The sequence below is a fragment of the Filicampus tigris genome, chromosome 18 (assembly GCF_054856515.1).
Source record: "Filicampus tigris isolate MCC_2025a chromosome 18, RoL_Ftig_1.0, whole genome shotgun sequence".
NCBI lineage: Eukaryota > Metazoa > Chordata > Actinopteri > Syngnathiformes > Syngnathidae > Filicampus > Filicampus tigris.
The window spans coordinates 6,041,925-6,064,121 of NC_141234.1; the positions used below are offsets into that span (position 1 = coordinate 6,041,925).

Here is a 22,197-nt window from a genome sequence, read left to right on the forward strand (position 1 = left end):
GAGGGCATTAAAAAAGATAACAGTGTGTTGAGTGTGTGTATGTGTGGAAAAAGCCCTTTGAAAATGAGTGGTTGAGACAGATTGTACCAGCTGTGCTCAAGCACAAAGATGGGAAAAGTACTCACAGTCTGTACTTAAGTAGAAGTACAGGTACATATCTAAAAAAAATAGATTGGTGAGAAATAGTGCTGATTTGACTTCTTGAATAAATAAAAAATTTAAAAAATAAATATATATATATATATAGAGAGAGAAAGAGAATAAAACTAAAACAAAAAAATAGTAACCCTAGTAAAGAACTAGTTCGTGTTAGCTTAAAATTTTATGCTATCATTCAAAACACTGTGTTCCGTGTTGCTTTGCTCACGTTGTGAACTGACTAACAAAAAAAAAAAAAAAAAAGGCTAAATTAGCTATTGTTAACGTCGAAAAAAAAAATACTTTGTTTTCAGATTATTTTAAAAGGGGTTTGTATTTGCATATAGTTGCCACAAGGTGTTAAAGCATCAACACCTTGCATCTGGCAAGTACACAATCGCAACCTATGCTACACACATTCGGGAGTTAAATTCATCACAAACAACCTTCACATCAAGAGTACGAGCTAGAATAGTGGCCCTCGATAACATGCTACGACAATGACGCGAGATCACGAACGCGCAAAAAAAAGATATGCACTTTAAAACCAATGGAATTTAGTCATGAAACTCATGTTTTGCTATTTACACAAAATAACAAATGTTAGGGAATATTGTTAAATTGTAATGGCAAAGTAGATTACACGAGGCGTGTACAGCTATATCGGGAGAGAAGTTTCACTTTTGACCTCTCTCTAGTTACGTCTTATTTATATCACGTCATCCTGGGCGGCGGGTGGAAAAGTAACAAGTCACAATAAGGAGTAGAAAGAAAATATAGCTGCGTTTCTATGTCGAGAGTACAAGTAAAAAGGACCAGAAAAATAACTCAAGTACACATGCAGTGCCTTACAATGTACTTAAGTAGAGTAGAAATATATTTGTTGCCTTCTTTGTTACTTCCCACCACTGCTAGAGCAAGAGGAGTGTGACGAGAGAAAAAAAAGGGGAGAAAATGCCATCCTGATAAGATGAAAAGGGGGCGAAAAAAAATGGGGAGGAAGAGGAAAGGGAAACAAAGTCAGGAATGTAAAAAAAAAAAAAAAAGCCGCATCAGGAAGAAAGCGAGCGAGAGAGTGTGGTGAAGGAAGAAGGGCAAAGCTTCAAAAGGCGAGAAAAATTCTGCTAATGAGGAAAAAGTTGAAGCGTGATGATAGCCCGTTGTCAGAAGAAAACTAGACTAGCGTTCCTCAGAGCGTAGACTCGAGCCAAGGATGAACAAAATTGAGCAAAAGAAGAAATCAATTATTAAAACGTCGGTGGCGGCGTTCAGGAAATCTCCCAGAATCGGCCCTATACCGATACCTGGCATTGGTATTCGCCTACTAGTTGTGACATCTAGTGCTTAACTAGTAGTACTACTTGCGTGCAAATGTCAACAAGTGCACAGTTTTGCTTCACGAGTAACATGCAGTATGTCAAAGCTATCCAAAAATATACACCAAAAAAAAAAAATCCATATGAATACAAGACAAATTGCTGTCCAGTTTTCATGGAAAACCTTCCGGCGGTGAAGAGAAGTCAATTTACGAAACAAATTCCATGCTCGAGGGTGAGGATGCATGGACTCGCTTCCACGGCAATCCATCCAACGCATGTCGAAAACGCTGTAAACAAAGGCCAAAATGCGTAAGTGCTGCAGGTGCTGACGGAGGAGTCACGGGAACAAACTTCACAGTATTGATGAAAATACATTGATCGCCCCTTGATGGATGGCCTCACATGATATTGCCAGAAGAGTCACGGCCAATCAGGCTTCGCCGTAGTGCATCTCCACCCCCTGAAGCATTTCAACCACAAATGCTCATAAATGACGAATCATGTTTTCATAAGGCGCTTGATACGCTCTCCCTGGAAATCACTCAATTTGAGGCTAAAAAGCCAGATAGTGGGATGTTTTCTGGACACTCTGCCCCCCCAGCTAATCAATCTAATGACCGTTAACGAGTCTGAATCTATTTTAGTGCCGATTTGACTGATGTGCCAGATGTTGTCCCATTTGCGCGTGATGGCGCGACGGCATCACACCGGCATCACTCAATCAACCTTGAAATTAATCAACATAATTACGACTTGTTTTAATTCTGTAAGACCAAGTCCAATTCTTGATTGATTCATGATTTTTTTTTTTTTTTTTTTTGGTCCATAAGGACTTGTATTTATTTAAAGAGAGCAGCGCAGTAGAGCGGCATGGAGTCATGCGCGGCAATAAACGAAATTCTGACAGTTGCGTTGGAATTGTGACACGTTGACGGAATTTAACTGTGAGCTGCTGAGCTGTAAAAAAGGAGAAAAAAAAAAAACAACCAGTCAAGCATTACTCTCGTGTTCTCCATCCGTCAAGAACAGGGAGCGAACGCCCAATCTACACTTGTAGCTTCCACTGCCTGCTGCCTTTCCTTGAATGAGCGTATGTGAGACGAGCTAATTGGGTCCGCCTTGATGCAGCGGACGCCGTGTTAATGAACTGGCTGACACGCACGCACGCACGCACAAACCGTTCACGGGTAAGTGTGTCGGCGAGTGTGAGACAGTTTGAACTGTGACTCATGTGGCTTGATTCAACGTGTCCTTGTCTCGCTGCGATAAAGGCTGTTCATGGGCCATTGAGCCATTTTGCTCAAATGAACAGACTCACACGAGCACACGGACACATTAACAAACGCATTTACAGAAACATTTACAGTTACGCACGCTAACACCGATTAAAGCTCACGCGCGGTTCGACAGTTATAGAGAGCAACACACAAATAAAACACAAACATTCACACATAATGAGGCTGGTATCAACCCGATGCCGATGCCAGGTATCGATACCCGCCCAATCCTAATACTCAACAACGCCATTTTGAAATTTTGGAAGATGAAGTAAAACAACTAAAGAATAAAAGAATAATCTGAAAGACTGACAAATGGCCTTCAGTGTGCTTGTCTAACAAACTAATCATCAAGCGTACAGTACAAACTTCCACTATGGCAAAACAAGTGAAAGCGATGCCCACGACCAGCGCACGCCAGATTTTTTGGGCCATTCGATCACAGCTAAATCAAAGCAAGCACCTTATCTAAAGCGAGCCCCACCTTAAATGCAATTGTCTCTTCCCCGTGGCCTACTTGGTTGAGGTAACAATGAGCGATGTGCTTGGAAACCAAACCACATTCCGCCTACGTACCCAATGCGTGTTGTGTTGCTATAAATGGATCGAGAACGCGATATAAGCTTTGTGAACCATGTCACAAACAGGTGCGGCGGTGCTGGTGCTGACCCCCATCTCCCCGACCACACACACACACAAAGCGGTGACAGAATGGGAACACGTGGAGGAAGAGTGGCCTGAACATACTAATCCTGAATCAAACACCCTCCCACACAGAGTCACAGTGTCAGAATAAAGGACAAGGATGCTGCCTTCGAGCGTTGTCGGAAATAACACTTGCAAAATGTCTCGTTGTCAAATTGTCTGACCTCTTTGAAAAGATAGTAAACGTCTTCAAGTATTTGTTCAGTTCTTCTCAATTGGAACATTTTCCCCCAAAACACATCTAAAGCATTTCAAATGACATGTTCACATTAAGCTTTTTTTTTTTTTTTTTTTTTTTTAGAGCAAGTTATTTGGTTTGGTTGAACATTTTTTGGCGTTTCACAACACAATGAATTATTCTCTTTTGTGTCATGTGTCAGTTTTAAATAAAATTCAACTGGGAGTCAACAAGCAGCTTGAAGCAAGCACACTTTGCCTCTTCTCAAGTGAGGAAAAGGCACCAAGTAATATTTGTGTTTAATCTATTAAATGTGTTTAAAGCGTAGGGGAGAGCTAAAATTGAAGAAAAATGTGGAACCAAACCCATAAGTTCCGGACTTTTAAGGTCTATTTCAATAGTCTTTTATACTTTACGTGCGTGTTATTTGGCATGATCTGCATGCATGTGGATCCCGTGAGCTGACATTCCTGCACACAAGCACTTTGATCAATGTGAAATTGTACTTCATTTTCATCGCCTATTATTCCTCTTCCTGGGGCCCGATAAAAAGACTCTTCGGCTGCCTATCCCTCCGCACGCTTGTTAACGACATGCTTCGCCGTTTACACCGGACAAATGGCAGGCCTATCAACTTTTTTTTTTTTTTTTTTTTAATAGACGCGAGAATGATGAGATCGAAGATGAAGAATAAAGCCTTGGAACACATGTACAGTAATTATCTCAGAGTTGCTCCATAAAAGAAAAATGAGGCAATTGAAAGAGCTGAAGTGTAAGTCTGATTTAAGTGATGGCCTTGGATTAGGTGCGTTTGGCTCACGTGCGCAAGCCAATAACAAGTTCAATAGGCAAAGTCTGTTTTTACAAAGGCACGTGACAATTGACATATGAAACCATACAACCGGACAGGCCCATTATTTCAGTACTCATACATTTTGTGGCGTTTTTGTTTGGCGGTGTGTCGTGGAATTTTTGACTGTAAAATACTGTATGTGCCTTCGCTCGATAAAGCTTGTGAAATACTGTGTGTGCGGCACCACACACGTGGGAAATCAAGAGAAGAGATCAATGGCATGTGTCCAGCACAAAGGTCAAACAAACTGATGTCACCTTTGGAATGTGAGGGAGCGGATATCGAGGATTTGATTTGAAATCTACTTGCGACCACGGAATTAACGATCACACGCATGCGGCTGAGCACACCCTGACAATTACAATCGGGGGGGGGGGGGGGGCTGATGAGCTCGAAAATGAGCCCACCTTGATGAGGGCAAAACGGGCCTCATCGACAGCGCGCGCGCGTCTGTGATTAAAGCACACTGAGATGGCCTATAACCGCGGCAATCAAGGAAGCAAAAAAAACGAGAGGCTTCCGATTCCTCATTAGGGCGTTCACTCTGGAATTTGTCAAGGATAGCAAGCCAATACCTGCTCGAATGAAGGTAATGATTGAAACTTTAAATCATTGAACACTTTATGCGACTTTTGATTCTTCTTGAAAACTTGTTTGGAATGTTTTGCTTTCATTTCCTGCAGTATAAATCGGGAGAAACCGATCATGGACGAGGCAATTTGAAGATTTCAAATAATGTGATTCAACATTACTTTTTGTTTGATGTTAAACTTTGCTACTGCTGCTATTGGAGACAGGAACTTTCCAGTAAATCTAAATCTAGGGCCGAAGCCTTGCAAAAATCTGTGAGTAATTGATGCCCACACAAAAAGGCTTGTGATTGCTTAGGGAAGCCCCTGGACAGCAGCGGCGCACTTAAAGGGGAAGTCAACCTCCCTCAATTACTTGCAATATGTTCGATGCGCCTTCACTAGTGTAAACATGGCAGTCTGATTAATATTTTTAAAATATTGCGTTCGTGAAATATGAGTTAAGCATCAAAATCCACCTGTTTTGAGCAATTTCATCACTATCTGTCGACTGAAAATGACATCACAGTTCATGGCTCAGGTAACGACCAAACACGGCTCACCTGTTTTCCGAAGCTGAGCCATGATTGGACGTTGGTTCAGCCCTGAGCAAGTGTGATGTCAAGTCGCAAAATGGCCGCCCCCTGAGATGTGCAAAAAAACGGTGGATTTTACTGCACGACTCATTCCACAAACGCATTATTAATCAGAATGCCGTGTTTTGACTGGTGGGGCTGCATAAAACATATTCTTGTAAAGAACATTTTTGGATTGACTTCCCCTTTAAAACAAGGTGCTCATAAAGCACCAATTCTGTGCATCCGATGTTACATCATTTTAGTAAATTACTCAAGGCGAACAAAATCACCTTCACGTGTCATCAACAGCATTACCGTAGCTATCCTAAATAACACGCTAGCACAAACTGACATTAGCACTTTTTTTTTAAGATCATCCCTTCGCCTCAACATACTTCCACAAGTCCACCGTGCTGCTAGCTTTGAACACCAACATCCGTGAAAGGTGTTGTTGTATGTCTGTATGGAAACACTCACCTTTAGGTGATGGTCAAAGCAAAATGTGCACCGGAGTACAAGTGCCTCATCTGGTGGTCAACAAAAGAATCACACTTTGACTCAGTAATTATTTTCCTCATTCGGCATCCAGACAGGTGAAAAATGAGTTGTTAAAAAAAATTAACTGTGGATGCTGGATTAAGCCAACTGATTGTTATTGCAATGAAAACTGAAGATACACATTTATGAAAGCATGTCCACAGACATTAAGACACCTGGTAACTGTTATATTTTGGGTAATTAAAAAAAAAAATCTTCAATACTTACATAAATCATTCACTTTTTATGCTGATCCTTGCAGAGTGTCGTTTTCTGCAATCTCAAAACAAACCTGTAAACGGATCATTTTTATTTGACTACTGCAGTGATAAAGTAAAATGATATTCACAAGAAAGACTTACCCCCGAGTGGCGAACCTTGGAATTCGGAAAGCTGATCTGTGTGCACGTGCTAAGAACTACATCATCATCATCATCATCATCATCATTATTATAACGAAAAGTAGACAATGAATGGCAATTTTAAAACGTTTATTTAAAAAACTAAAATAGAAAAACATACATAAAAACCTCCAGAAAAACAGCCCCGAAACAAAAGCTGGCCGAGTGGTTTCTGGCTCGCAACAATCAGCCAGGTTGAAAATAAAGGGGGGCGGGGAGGGGCACCCTTCTCCAAAGAACAGCCACACTTAAATCCCCTCAAAATATGGAGAGCAGGAGGGAGCTAACATCGCACCTCCGTGTACATTGTAAGGGCAGAACCTCTCGTTGCTTCACTTCAGAACTCTAAAATTGAAGCAAGGAGTGAACATGTTTCCACGAGATAGGATACTGCATGAAGATATTTGGCAACTCTGACCCGCTCCAAAAAACTGCCCATCGCTTATTTCCAGGGACCAACTGATTATACGAGCCGATATTAGGCCTTTTGGAAATAATAATAATTGGCTGGATTGCCGATTAAACACAGATCTAATCCTACTTTCTCATGAAACATTAAAGGGTGGTTAAGCCATCAAAAAAATTATTTTATTCAATGTATATTTATAATAATTGTCCAAATTTATCGGTTATCTGATTTGTTTTCCCTTTCAAATATCGAAAATGCCATTGCATTGTTGTGTCATCATAAAAGCAGACATGGCTTTGAAAACTTTATAGAGGGGCCTTTATTGAGGAAAAACTCTGCCATTCCAATGTAATCATAAAATATTTTTTTAAAAGTTGGCAGTAGAGTCCATAATTCAAATTTGGGTGGGATCATTTTTACATGTGAGTGTTGCTGATCAGCTCATGGGTCTACCTTTGCTAACCGTTCATCTGGGGGGGTCAAATTGATGCCGGGTGGGCAGTTGCGAGCGGCGGGTCAGAGTTGCCTGGCGTTTTCTTCCGTGGATGAAAGAAAGAAAAAAGAAACAAGTTAAAATAGTCTAACAGCATTGAACATCATCAATGTAACGTTAAAAGCTTGTCTGATGCTGCACGGGCAGAGGGCAAGTCGCTCTCTGGGTGAATCTGGTTTTGACTCCAAAACCGAACCGTGCGTTCCACACGCACTTAACTAGGTCACACACGAACGCACAAACTCAGACCCCAAACATGGATGATAAAATCCCCCTTCTCCTAACATTTGGCGGATAGGTGTACAAAACTAGACTTTTGAGACATCTCGGGAGTTTTATACTAATTTTAGAGGATGGGGGTTGTGGTTCAAACGCACACAAACAGACACTCACCCACGTACACAAGAATATAAATTAAGTCCTGTCCAGTTCAACTGAGCGCTATCTGTCAGAAAAACAGCAACTCTCGAATGCACAAGACGCAAAAACTGGAATAACCCACTTTGCATAGAAATAACACGGCCGTGCGTTAGTAGTGTTGATGGCGAGTCACAGCCTTTGCGCCGTCCTCTCTGTGAGCGCGCGCACGCACACAGACCGAGTAAACACAAAGAAAGGCATTGCAAACAATTAGCGGAAGTACCTGGCGATCATATATACACAAGATTCCTGAATGGAATCAAAATATAATTCCCTTTAACTCGGGTCCTCGCATTAGGAGGCATTTTTGTTGTCCCGGACCACAAATGGGAAGCCCCTTACCACTGAGCACCTTCCAGTGCTAGTCTGGGCACTGATTTACAGCTTCGTGCACCCACAGTCACTCTCACAAGTCGGTCTCCATTTTTCTAACCAATTTTCACAATCCCCATCTTGGAACAAAACAGTGAAGAAGGGGAAAAAGGCAGTGACGGAAGAAATATGGCAGCAACAGAGTCCACAAAAAGACGATAGACAACCTTGGCCAGAACACAATTACATCCTCTCACCGAGATATGATCGCAGGGTGTAATTTTCGTGCCACTTGCCTCCAGGATGAGGGACAGAACTTCCTCTGGGAGCGACAGGCTCGCATTTGTCTAGGAGGGGAAAATGTGAGGCTTACCAAGATAAGAGGAGGGGTCTTTGACCTGGGCTCCTTCTCACCAGAAATACCCAAAAGGTTCTGTAAACAGAATGTAAAATCTCTACAAAAATAAAATCAACTGTATAAAAAATGCCTTTGACATGTACACACTAAATTAAATAAGGATATAGGTTCCAAAAAGAAAAGAAAATATTGCACAAAACTGAGAAAAAAAAAAAAAAGAGCCGACGGCTGCTCTCATCAAAACGCAATCAAGACGAGCTCTGGAAAGCGCCGGAACCGAAGGGAGCAAAAATACTGACCGCAACGTAATACTGAAACGCTACAAGGCGGTGAACAAAAGGTCACGTTGAAGCGGAAGCAGAGCTGCAGGCTGCTCAATGTCGCGACCGCTCCGGTCGAGTGAAAACTGCTGGTCTCCGTGAGGGGTGGGGGTGGGGGGTTGGGGGGGGACGACGACGACCGCTCTCTATCTGCTGGGGCTGACCGGTAGGCTGTCCCTCTTCCGGCGCCGCCAAGTGTTCCGGTGGTACTGTGCGTGCGTGTGAGTGTGTCCGCGGGTGGCCGCCACCGGGTTGGTGATGAGCGGCGGGTTGTGCAAGCCCTTCATGTTGAACTTGACGGCGTTCTGAGGAGGACAGGGTGGGGTGGAGACCATCATCCAGTCAGAACGTTCATGTGACAACGCAAGACTGAATGCCCACCCAAACGAGGATGTTTTTTAAAAAAAAAATATTGACAATAAAATAAGTGGACCAATTATTTAAAGAAATAAAGGAAAATTATTAAATTTTGTACAATACGTACTGAGCAATATGAAATTACCGGTATTTAATATTGTACAGTATGTACTGTACAATAGTTTTTTGGGGGGCTTTTTAGTAGTAGTAGTAGTAGTAGTAGTACATTGTTTATTCTGTCATCATCCAGTACAAAAATTTCAATTTTAATTATAAAAATTTGTTTAGAAATAGAAATATTCATAAATGCCTACAAATGTAAATGTTTGCCTAGGATTATTCATTTGAATAATTTGCTAAATTATTTACAATAAACCCACTATTCAACTATTTAATGAGATAAATTAAACCAAATCAGAAAAAAACATAAATGAATGCAATTAATATTACAGGAATGTTCATAATGTAAACCTCTGTAACCTCAAAATGTTTGGGGCTGTTGCGAACTGACCACGGGAAAAAAAATATATTAAAAAATGCACTGCTCACTTGTTTAACAGTCTGACCAGAGCAGAAGTAGCGTTTGGTACCAACAAGCCGCAGCTAACTTGCTCTAACGAGAAACAAAAGGTCAACTGGACCTAGCCCCACTCTTAAAAAAGCAGGAAGTGACCTATCACTTGCTTCATTTTCTTCCTTTCTTCAAAGGTTTTCAATTAGAGAGTGAAGCAAGCACGCCCCAAAAAAAAAACCACAAAAAAAAACCCACAAAAAAAAAACAGTAAACATGCATCTTGGAAATTAACGTCACAGTTTAAAGAGTAGTCGTCAAATCTTGGCGCTATCTCAGCTAAATTACGCAGTTTCAAGTTGTGAATGACATGTTAAGAAATAAGCAGCAGAACCACGAGAATGGCACACTGAGATAAACGTTTGTGCTCAAGAGCCTCAGTAATCATTCATTTCAGTCCCTTGTGGGCTGGTATTAAATGTGCGCAGCTTCAAACACGCAGAGGAAATGCTGAAACGCAAAGATAAACCACGTAAAAGTCACATCGCAGCAACACTGCAGTGTGAGAAATGAGTCCAGATGGAGACGGATGTTATGTTGACACAATGCTGGCCAGGTGGCAGCTTGTTGTAAACTGAGGAGATCAATAATAGATTAGTGGTGGCATTTACCGGGGTTTTTCCAGTCTCAAATTGAGATCAGTGGCATCCATTCTGAAGTCCCGCATTGCAAACTGGCCCAAACAAACACGATTTCTGTGACTTATTTACAGTGTACCCCCTGCATATTTGCGATTCGGCATACGCAATTTTTTTTCCCGAACCTCTCTCTATTATTTGCTGAAGAATCCATCTTATTCTCTTCTGTATTACTCGCCTATTTTTGGTATTGCTTTGGTGCCTTCTGTTGGCAACTTGGTGCCAATAATTCATTTCGACGTCACTACCTTGTGGCATCTGATGACAACTACAAACATTTTTACAGCGGGGTCAATTAAGCGCAGATTTTCAGTATTTGCTACTAACCATGAAAAATACTTATTTTATGAAACCTAAATCGTCAAAAACATATCGCTCGTGTAACGTTTGTTTAAAATACTTTTTTTTTTCTACAAAGTGCTAGTTACAAAAGAAAGAGTACTTAGCAGGTTGAAAAACTACAAAATCGCCTGACATGTTAGGAGTAGGGAGAAAAAAATCTCCGTCAATGGTTTAGCATAATAATGCAACTGCAAATAAAAATAAACCGAGTAGTGCAATACTGGTCGGATAAGTTTTCATGATGTCAGAGCTTCTAGAGTACGAGGTGGGCCGAAATTAAATGGAGGTTGCCTCCTCCAAATTTTACATGCAGGAAAAACCCTGCATAATAACCTAAAACGAACACATTGCGCAATTAAACACATAAAATGGGGCAGAAAGAATGAGAATGGTTGTGTGTCCAGAGCCTACCTTGTGTGCGTGGCTGGAGTGGGGGCTGGGCGGAGGCTGGGGACTGGAAGGGGTGGGGGCATGGGCATGGGCTGGGGGGGGCATGTGGAAGAAGGCGGGGAGACCGGTGTCGATACACACCTGTCTGCCAGGTATGGAGTGCATTGTGAGACGCCCGGGGAGTGAGGCGCGAGCCTGGCGAAGGAGAAGAAGATTCAAAATGACATGCTGCCTTGTACAATCCAACAAATGCCATTTCTCACGTTATCGCTGCATGGGTACCTGTGAGCCAGGGGGCAAGAGCAGATGGTGTCCCGCCATTCCTGGTTTGGCGGTGCCCATGCTGAATCCGGGTGGAAAAGCGAGGCCCAGCGGTGGGAATGAGGCGTAGGGCGGCAGAGGGGGCGGAGGCACGGGACAGGGCGGCGCTGAATCCGAGTCCTGATGAACGGGCAGAAAAATTAGGTCAAGTGGTCGAAAGATTTTCCATTGGTGCACAGTGAGGCAGTTGCCATTAAACAGACAAAAAGTGTTGTTGTTGTTCTCCTAAGTTTTCGCATGACCGCTGAAGAAATGTTTACAACTTTCTTCCAGTAGTTCTGGTATTTGTGCACGCATTCGCCACGCAGATGCTCTGATACACGCGCGACCAGCTGTTGGCTCTCGCCACCTCTGGCGCGAGTGTGAAGCACCAGCGGGGATTCCTACGGAAATCCGGAATAGGGGAACGTAGCAACAGGAATGCGAGGCCGGTGTGAAAGCGTCGTCGAAGAGGAAGAAATCCAAGTTTCCGTTCCGGCTATCGTCATGGGAAACGGTGAAGTCGTTTGCAAATAAAACGGAGCAGCTCAGCGTGCTGATAACGTGGCTGGCTTCGGGATCGAGATTTGTTTCTGAGTGAGATGAAGGGAGGATTGCAATTTTTGGGAAAGAGAGGTGGCGCAATCTGGGCCACATTACAAAGAACGTCTGCACACTGGACACTGAACTGTTAGTGTAGCTGTGGGAATTTTATCTGCGGGGGAATTCTCTTCCGACATAACTGTGTACACTCCACCATCTGCTAAAGAGGCAACGGCGTGTGATACAAATCACACAGCTGTTGCCAGGCTACGGAGCCTCCACCCAGAGGCTTTTAGCATCCTCATTGGGGATTTTAATCACTGCAGGCTTATGTCCACTGCGCTACAAGAGAAAATAAAACATTGGCCTTGTTGTATGCAAACACCAAAGATGCATACCGCGCTACACCCCTGCCCCCTCTTGGATTCTCAAAGCACAATCTCAAAGCGTTAACACCTCGGTACGTTTCTGTGGTTCAAAGGCTTCTCGTGAGCACAAGTGTGGACAATTGATGACCTTACGGAGCGCACCCTTGGATATATCAAATTCTGTGTGAGGACGTCATCATTCCAGTCAGGACTGGTGCTCGAAGGACCTTTTGAATTAAAGGAAGTGGGCAGTCAGAGCTGGTGATAAGGCAGAGGTGAGAACGAGTGAAGTCAAGGACTCGTATTGTCGTAAACTGGAGAACGACATCAAAGGTGCGGAGGGGTGGGAGGAAGAACAAAACAAAAGCCTGTTGACAACAGAGGGCCTGTTGCTTTTCCAACAACTGTACCCCTGCTGTTCAACCCCACCTTACCTTGAAGGCTTCTGCCTACCAGCAGCACAAATGCCAAGCGCCTTAGGTGCTCTAAATGATCACATTACTCACATTGTCTGATCCAGAGAGCGAGGACACCGAGGAGGAGGCGGATGAGTGCTGCTGGGGACTGGAGATGGACATTGGCGAGTCAGCGCTCTGGGGGGACACCGAGTCCCTCTGCTGCTCCTCCGACCCCACACGACTGTCAAGCACACAGCCGGGCTCCTGGTCAGACGCCGGCTCCTTGGGAGTTGGCACTAGAGTTGCAGAATAAAAGTTCATGCTGGAATGTGAGTAGCGTGAACCCCCCGCTATAGCATGGCTCATCGTTCACGCCTCACCGTAACATCTACACAAATTCTGCTTTACCGTCTATGGTATTTCGCATTAACGTTAGCATTAAGCTAACAGACTTTCATCGTTTGATACGTTTTAAAAAAAAGTACTAAAACATGCTTTTTTTTTTTCTTTTACATTGTCTCTCTCTCTCTACCCGTGATAAACAAGGTTTCACTGAGCCGCAAACGGTACAAAAGGCAGATCTGAAGAATTATACCTCTGTTATCCGCTCGAGCCAGATCCCTGCCACCCCACTTTTTGATGATCCACTCCCTGTAGCGGATCACTTCCTGGGTCAACCTGATTATTCTTCCTAAGGTGCTACAAAGAGAGAAGCGTTTTGGTGGAGTCCCGGTTTTATTAATCACAACAACTCTGGCGCGCGTGCTGAGGCATCCAACCTTTCGGAGTCTTTGTTGGGATACGATCGGGCGAGCGGCGACACGGCGTGGCTGAGGACAGTGTAGGCGTAGTCGAACACCTGTCTGACGTGCATGGCGCCGTACGAGCCCCTGCCCACGTCGTTGCCTGCGTGGCGGCAAATTGGAATTACAATGCAATGTTGTGTTTGCAGAGGTTTTAGTCCCTTGAGTCTCATTGTTCTGATGCTCGGAGATGCGCATACCTGGAAGCAAGGGATCTTCGATGCAAAGCATGGACGGCCTGTAACCGTTGGTCATGGCCATGTCGTCTTTGGCAATGTATGCACCTCCGTTTTTGATGCGAATCCCTGTTTTCAAGTAGTTAAAATGGCGACCGTACAGCTCAAAAAACTCGATCAGCAGAACGCCCAAGTTCTCCCTGGGGTTCCTGGCATCGATGCGAGGATGAAGCTGAGCAAAGATGCGCATTGTTATTGCCATTTACAGCGCCAAATCATATTTCTCTTTTCTGGAAACAAGCGTGCGAGTACCTGCAAGAAGCTGATGACCATGAGGATGAGGCAGTAAGAGCTTATTCCGCCTGTGAAGACTTCATTCAGATCTCTCTGCAGCAGGAACTGCTTCAGCAGAAAGATCAGGTAAGGCAGCACCGGGTACTTCTGAAAGCGGACGAGGAAATACATGGAATCTGTTCAGATTTTCACTTTGGAGAATTATTTGAAGGGAATGATCGTATACGCTATCACGTTACTGATCCAGGCACTGCTATAGGGCGGCGACAGGGGCACCGGACCCCCCGAAAATGCTTGGACCACCCAGATGCCAGACCAGATAATTGACTTTTGGGGGTTTTTTTTATGATTTTTTCCGGGATTTTTTTCCCCACATTTCTACCCCCTCCCCTTGTTGGGAACACAATCATTTTTATCAGTGTTTTCTGAATAATTTTCTGGATTTGTAAAAAAACATGTTTTTGTTGTTCGTACCCCTTGAGATAGCCTTGGTCCTCCCAAGGAAAAAAAAAATCCTCGCTCCGCCAGTGGTTCCAGGGTCCGACATTAATGGTGGTCCGATGGCCCTGGGCTTTCTCGGGCCACTACGCACCTTACAAACGCTGGCTCGACTGGGCCAGTAGAAATTTCATAGATAATATGATGAAATCAACACATTCGCACATTTTCTTATTTGCAAAAAACTAATTACGCAGAAATCTTCAAAAAGGTCTTAAAACGAGATTAAGACGCTAAGTATTAAATAATCACTGAAACTTATATCATGAATATTTGGGGCCAATATGTAAAAAGCCCAGCAGGCCTGTAGACAGGAATGACAAATATTCATGTTCATTTTCCAATCGAGAAGGTTGCAAAAGCCTGCGAGCGTCTTGGCTGACTTTTCAGAGACACTTGAAAGAGGTGAGAACAAGACTGGAAGCTGCCTCCCCCCTATACGCGCCCGAAAATAAGGCCTTGTCTACAGGTAGTCGGGTTTTTTTTTTAACATATATCCAGATATCCGGATATATCCGCAAATCTCCACTTACGTTTTCACTGAAAAAACTCCGGGGACGTGTGGATGATAGGGCTAATCGCAGGCTTATATCCGGCGTTTTGAAAAACCCCGGCTACGTGTAGACAGCGCCTAAGACTGCAGCAGAGCCTCACCCCCTCGCACATTAACACCGTCGACGCTCGCAGGGGTTTGATTGAGTGCGTCTGTCAGCGGCGGGCTTTCAAGCCGCGACACGCAATCCCGGCAGAACGGCGGTGCAACATCAACAAACCAACAAAAGCCAAAGGCTGACATCTTGCTGGAAGATCAGCACCTGGAATTCCTGGGTTGTGTTGCATGACTAAAACGGGCGGACATCCAGCCTCAGGTGGCGAGACACCCGGGAGTACATTAAGCAGCAAACCTGCCCTCATGCGCACAATCTGGCGCTGCTTCCAGGATGAGGCAAAGCGAGGCAAGTGTAACGCTTTGAAATGCTGGCCGGCCACAATTCACAGAGGGGAATTTCCAAACTTCTATATTTAGATGCCGTTCTAAAACAGTAATTATGTGACTCCACTGGCAGCTTGGTTTGATTTAAATACGTCTGCTTGAGCCCCTTTGCCGCTCTCTTCCATTCTTCATCTGCATGGCTTGCTTCTAACTGGCATTTAGTTTTTGGTGCAGTGGAACGTCCAGAGTCAAATTCCCGTAAAGTGGTGCAATTTGGATTTCAACCCAATTTTCTGGAAAAATAGGCCTCAAATGTCAACTTGGGAGTTCAAACTGTTTGCCAGCAAATCTCATGAGACTTCACCTTACTTTAACGCAGTGACTTGTGTTTTTTTGTGATGCCATGAGTGGGTGGCAATGAATTAAAGAATGACTTTGACCATGGAAGGGGAAATGGAATTTACTGCAAAATGCAAGGAAAGGGTCTGGATGTTCAGGACAATAGGAGCATTGTACCATATCATTTCTCCAAAGCAGATGCTAACATGAATAGCAAGTATGCAGCAAGAGCACTTTTTTCAGACAGAGTACCTCCATACTCGTTGACGCAGAGTACAAATACTTGATAGCACCGTTACATCTTGCAATTTTATCAAACAGTGTTGAAAAACACAAAACCTCTCAGGAACATAGCACAGGTTGGTTGCACTGAATCTTGATCAACTTATTTCACTTTACATTTACCACCGGGAAATTTATTTCCAATTTAGACCGACTCGATCGTCAACCAGGGGCAAGAAAAGGATTGCGTTCCACTTTGAAAGTTGACCTGTATGATAACACAATGTGACCGCATCTCACCTGAACATAATCTTTAATGAGGCTCGCCGCCTTGACGCCAGTCTCCACGTTGAAGCTGATGTCAACTTTCACCTGAGTCTCCTGGTCTGTAAGCTTGATGATTGGCACCTGAAAGGCGACGGGAGTGGCAAAATGAGAGATCGCAATCCATCAAGAACAGTACTTTAACAAGCCATTCAAAGTGTGCGTGTGGGTCAATGCAGTTGACGCTTCGGTGCTGGGTGAGGGGTCAGCGCTTCCTTCTTAGAGGAGTCTGCGACAGTCCTCTCTTGACAACAACTCCTCTCGTCAGCTATTCTCACAAAATTACCTGTGAGCAGGCCCGCCCTCGCGCAAACAGATGGGGGGACACTAATTGAGTCTGCTCGTTTAAGTGCGCCTCTTCTCCACTCCTCCTCTCAAAGAGATAAAGGAGTGATGGAGCCAAAGCTTTAGATTTCTGGCTGACCACTTGAAGTCTAAAAAAAGGGTTTTCCAGGCGCATAAAAAGCGGTGCCAAGTTGTGATTTGGCAGCGCGTTTTCCACTTCCCTGCGACGTTTCTCATTAAAGCGGCACATTGTGCTTCTGCGACGTGAAAATGTTTGAAAAGAGCATCAAATCATTTGAGTACATCGTATCGGCGGCCTCATCTGGCGGCTTTGCTTAAAAACGTGAAGCCCGGCACGGCAGAATACTCACAGTAGCTTTGTCCAGCACTTTGATGGAGAACGGCTCGGCAACGTTGTGCTTGCGAAGAGCCTGCTCCAACTCTTGCAGCGGGGGGCGCTCCCACTTTCCAAACACCACCAAGTCAATGTCGCTAAGGTGGGGGGGGAGTCACATTCCAAGTCAAAACAACGCATGGAAAAACACACACGGTTTACAATGCCTCATTGATAGATTCATGTGCAAGTCTCTCTTGCCTTGTTGGAAGGTACAGTCCTGTGCTGAAGCTGCCAAATATTTGGACCTACAAATGCAGAAACATGAAAAGAAATTAAGGCTACACATTAATCATGTGTTCCTAGTACTGCTGTTCCCTGTTGATAGACAGGCTATGTAAGTGGACCCATTAATCTATCATGCACAGAAAAAAACACGTTTTGTTTTGAGGGATCACTGGCCAAAATCGGCTGCCTTAACAAAAAAACAAACAAAAAAAAAAAACATTCAACATTGTCATAGTAGCGTCGCTATTGCATAACAGCCCCGTACGCGGCGATGATTTACAGTCCATAATATCCAATTGAAATGTCCACACACTGCGGGACAATGCATTTCCGGGTTCCACTTCGGAGCGGGCCGACTGTGCCAAGCGGAGAGCGCTGCCAAACCAAGCAAACAATGGCGAGAAGAGAAATGGCTGCATTTCAGGGCTGCGAGAACCAGCTCTCCAAAGGGGAGGCTGAGTGGAAGGCCTTCCTTTCGGCGTCTGGGAAATACGACGAGACGGTAACGGCACAAAGACAGAGCACGATTGATGACGAGGGTACAAATCAACTGATGACTGATAAGGCGCTTTGCCTGACGGCGCATGCATGTCAGAACGAAATAGTGCGACTTGTTTGGATTGCCTTTGAACAAAAACTCTATTGAGAACTGTAACTTACATCTGCAGTGGGCCACAGCTCCTTGATGATCCTCTCGATCCGGCTCACCACATCCTTCCTCATAGCGGCCTCCTCGGGCCGCGGGGACATGAAGTTGTAGAAGTCCATCACCTCCTCGTGGAGTCTGAGCAAAAAAAAAAATTTAAAAAAATGCATTCAGTTTACTGTTTGTGCTCACACACAACTTTGACTTCTAATAATCATCTGGTGATATTTCAGCTGCACCGTTTCTGCCTTTTTGTGGCTTTGTACCATTACTTGGTAGCGGCGCCCCAGAAAATCCGACACTAAACTGACTAACAGGTTACGGCACTACGGTAATATTTTTTTGTCTGTGACATATTATTTGGTTCTATCTAGACGGGAGCTAAAGAAGTCAAAACATGAATTGAAATTGTGAGTTTGCAAAATTAAATTTACCACAACAATGTCAATCTTATCTGGTGTTTCCCCCCCCCCCCCCTCAATATATATTCTATGTGACTGGGTTAACTCCCAACACAATGGTGATATTGTTACATTTATTATTAATATTATACATTTGCATTTTTTCCAAAACAGAACCATCATAACATTTGCACATGTGCAGCCCTTGACTTAAAAACATCAGGCGTACACTCACCAACTCGCCAATCTGCATTCAAAAAGTATGGTTCCCTGCCAAACCTTTGCAAACAAAACGACCAAGTTTTAAAAACTTTGGCCGGAAAGCAACGTGATTTTTGAGGCAGACCTAAAGCCGGAATATTTATGTCTTTCGGCATGATGTCAGAATTTCAAACTGTTGTAATGCCATCTGATCTGCATTAACTGCAGCAGGCATGTGAGGTGAATCAGGAACATTTCCAACGTAACCGCAAGTAAGGCAAAACTACGCTTGTCCAACGTCAGAATGTTTGTACGGTGGAGCCTCCAAAACCCACCAACATTTTCAGGGAAAAATACGCATCAAAGGATTCATTGTAGTCTAGTGTGTTTTTTTTCCCTTTTCTGTGATTGTTTTCTTTGAGTAATGATAGCGATAATCTTCATGAAGAATTTGATTTCAATATGCCTGTGTGACAGCTGATTTGTTCTGAATGTCGAGCGGCATGGCGCAATAAATTGCGGTCGCCTTTGGAGGTGGCGCAGCACAACGAGAAGATTTCTTCGTTAGCAGTCAAATGCCGAGGAACAGTGGGACTCTGTTCCACCCCTGTGGCCGCTCATTTTTTCCCCCTAAGAATGCATGCCATGGTGTCAGTGTGAAATACCGAACAGGGGGACTGTCACAATCAATTACTAAAGCCCTGCAGGGCATTCAGTCGGCCCATGTGCCCACGCCTTGGTGAAAACATTCTGCCAGCTAGCGAGACAGACACTCATGCGTAAACACCAGTCGTCGCACAGAGGAGCATAGGTGTTGTTGAACCGCGCATCAAATATCTTCCTGTTGCACCAGGGAACAATGAAATTACAGACAGTGCAAAAACTAACACCAAATGTGCCCCTGAAGGCAACCTAAGACAAAACAAAGGCACAATTAAGAAAAGCTACCCTCGCGTATACAGTATGGCTCAACAATATGACCTTAAAATAGAATCTCATGTAGAGTTGTACAGATGAGGCAAGGCAACCTAGGCTAACCCTTTGTGGCGTCAAAGCACATACCTCTGATCAAAAGTTTACAACATGTCCATAAATCACCACTTTTGCAATGTATAAATGGGCACCAAGTCTTTGGCAAGGTTCAGCGTGATTTTGTGATTGATTGCCTTCCACTGGGCTCCTCTCTTGTCATTTGGGAAACAATGCTGTCGGTTTCTTAGCGAGAATTCATCCGCAAGTCAGTATAAAAAAAGTGCTAAAGGGATGGGAAAAGTTGTGACTAAGATGAGATTTTTTTTTTTATAGTAAACACGGGCGACACTGTGCTCTGCTCACACAGTGGGACTTTGTAAATATGTAAATAGAAGTATGTGATGGTTAAATAACGTTGTCCTGTCACAGTTTCATTTTCTAACTTGTAGTATTCTGAAGAAGCAGTCTTGGATTGCTTTTTGCTTAACTTGTAATTGTAGTTAACACACAGATGTTACGTGACATCATGTTTCTGTATCCAATAGTCTCAATTTTTCTTCATCCCTTATTTGTTCTTCATCTCTAATCTCTATGCGCCTTTTAACTCATGTTCAGACTGAGAAACCACATAACTCAAGTGCCTTGGGTTACAGGCCAGATTTATGAAATGTGTGGCAGGGATGTTTGAAAGACATGCGGTTGGATGTTAGAAGGTCAATAATGACAAGTTGTTACTCTAAAAATGATTATATTTTAGTGAAATGTAGGCCATGTTCAATAAACCCTTGTTTTTCAACAATATTTGGTAAAAATAAAACACATTCATCACTAATGCGTGACAGTAGACCTACTTGGTATCTGTGAGTATATAAAAAAAAGTTATACTCTGTAGCAAAATAAAAATAAGTGGTATTGTGGATCTTGATGCATTCATGCACTTACACTGAATGTTTAAAAAGACAGAATATTTTTGGTCTTACTAGAGGAGTTTATTTTTTCCATTGGAATGACAAAAACTAGACTGTAGCTCCACACTGAAACTAGCTACTCGTGACTTGCACATGTGATTCAAGCAAGACGTGAAAATAATATGTCGAGAAATCAGAAATGTTTGTTTAAAGGTGTGTGTGTGAACTTTTAAACTCGACATGTCAACGTTACGCAACTAAGTGTAAGCCACCGATGCTATTCAGCAAAACGCCTACGCCAGTTTCGCTGCGTACGGGCCTATTAAAACTAGACAAGCAATATACCTGGCCAAGTTCGGATAGTAAAGCCCCCAAACAGTGTTTAACTTACCCGAGAACCCCCGGGTTGTACTTTCTCGTCTTCCAGGGCGTCCAAGTGCTCGCGTCGTTGCCATTAGTGCAATTAGAAAGCAAGTAATTGACCCCGTAAGTGCTGGCCTTATTGTCACTTTTCCTGCGGCCGGGATGATGGTGATGACGGTGGTGAGGGGGAGAGTGGTTCCCAGGTAAGGAAGGGGCCACCTGGTGACTTTGAGAGCACAACTGCTGCAAATTGAACATGTGACGGTTGTGATGGAGGAGCTGTTGGTGGTACCGGTTGTTGTCCGTGCTGTCACCCAGCGTAAAAAGCAGGCCGACGTTTTTATTCCGAGTCGTGGTTCTCTCCAGCGGGCAGCCGGAGTGGGGACTGTTCGCCGTGCGGGATTCCAAAGACGAAGGCCCAGACTTCGGGGACACTGCCTTGCATTCGCTCGCGTCGGAAACCGGGGTGAAAAAGTTGGAGAGCGCCATGCCCAGGGAGGATATCGCGGCGTCGTTAACACAAGCCGAGCCGCCGCTGCCGTTCATGATGCTGTGATGGCCGCTGCCTCCGCCGCCGCTGCCCAGGCTCTTGCTCGACACCACGGCATTTTTCAACACGTCCAGCGCGGCGTAATTGACACACTGGTTGTGGACGTGCTGAGCGGAGAGCGTCCGTACTCCCTGAGACGTTTCCCAGACGTGCATCCATAAGGCGTTCGCCGGTCCTTTCTGTTCGGGCTGAATCCAAGCTACCCTCGGATCCATTCAACTTGGTTCTCCGTTGACCCCCCCTCCCTTGTGAACACCAGCGAACCCGTCGTGATGCCGCGCACCGAGCCACCGACACGAGAGATGTCCCAACGCCGTCTCGGGGAGCACGAAAATTACGCGTGAACCCGAGTTAGGAGCATGGGTAAAGTAAGTCCCCGCTACACCGCTAGATAGGGGGAAAACGCTATCTGATTTCTATTGGGATTCAATATGGCGTAGTCTCTTCAAATCCTCGCGCATGCGCACTAGGGGGATCCTTATTCAACGACCACTGCGCCCACTCCTTTGGAAGCCCACACGAGGCCAACTGGGGTACTGCACCCATATTTTAATATTAAAAAAATACAGTAAACATAAATAAAAACGTTTTATTAAATTATATTTACACTACTCGTAAAAAAAATTGGCTTCATTTTAGGAACACTATATCAACACATACCATATAAAAAACAAATTTTCAAATGTGTTATCTTTATTTCATTATTATAAATTGTAATATATATATGCACATATATATATATACATGTACATATATATATATATATATATATATATATATATATATATATATAGTGTAGTGTAGTAATTATCTACATTTACATTATACTGTATATACTATCACATGTATTTATTAAATATGGTAAATGTAGTGTACAGTATTTAA

At 43.8% G+C, this 22,197-nt stretch overlaps 1 protein-coding gene across 2 annotated transcripts; it reads right to left on the reverse strand.

The window, feature by feature from the left end:
* Positions 1 to 6,630: 6,630 nt before the first annotated feature.
* On the reverse strand, positions 6,631 to 21,764 carry tent4a (terminal nucleotidyltransferase 4A). 2 transcript variants are annotated; one of them, XM_086014945.1, is made up of 13 exons: positions 20,791 to 21,764; positions 17,932 to 18,055; positions 17,245 to 17,291; positions 17,021 to 17,141; positions 16,341 to 16,448; positions 14,066 to 14,194; positions 13,778 to 13,985; positions 13,554 to 13,680; positions 13,370 to 13,473; positions 12,883 to 13,070; positions 11,448 to 11,606; positions 11,307 to 11,360; positions 6,631 to 9,172 (listed from the first exon to the last, which is right to left on the reverse strand). In XM_086014945.1, exons 1-13 carry the CDS (start codon positions 21,525 to 21,527, stop codon positions 9,014 to 9,016), a joined length of 2,265 nt encoding a protein of 754 aa, XP_085871071.1. In that variant the 5' UTR covers positions 21,528 to 21,764; the 3' UTR covers positions 6,631 to 9,013. The 2 variants fall into 2 exon arrangements, with proteins under 2 accessions (XP_085871071.1, XP_085871070.1); XM_086014944.1 differs by having other exon boundaries at positions 11,187 to 11,360.
* Positions 21,765 to 22,197: the final 433 nt, after the last annotated feature.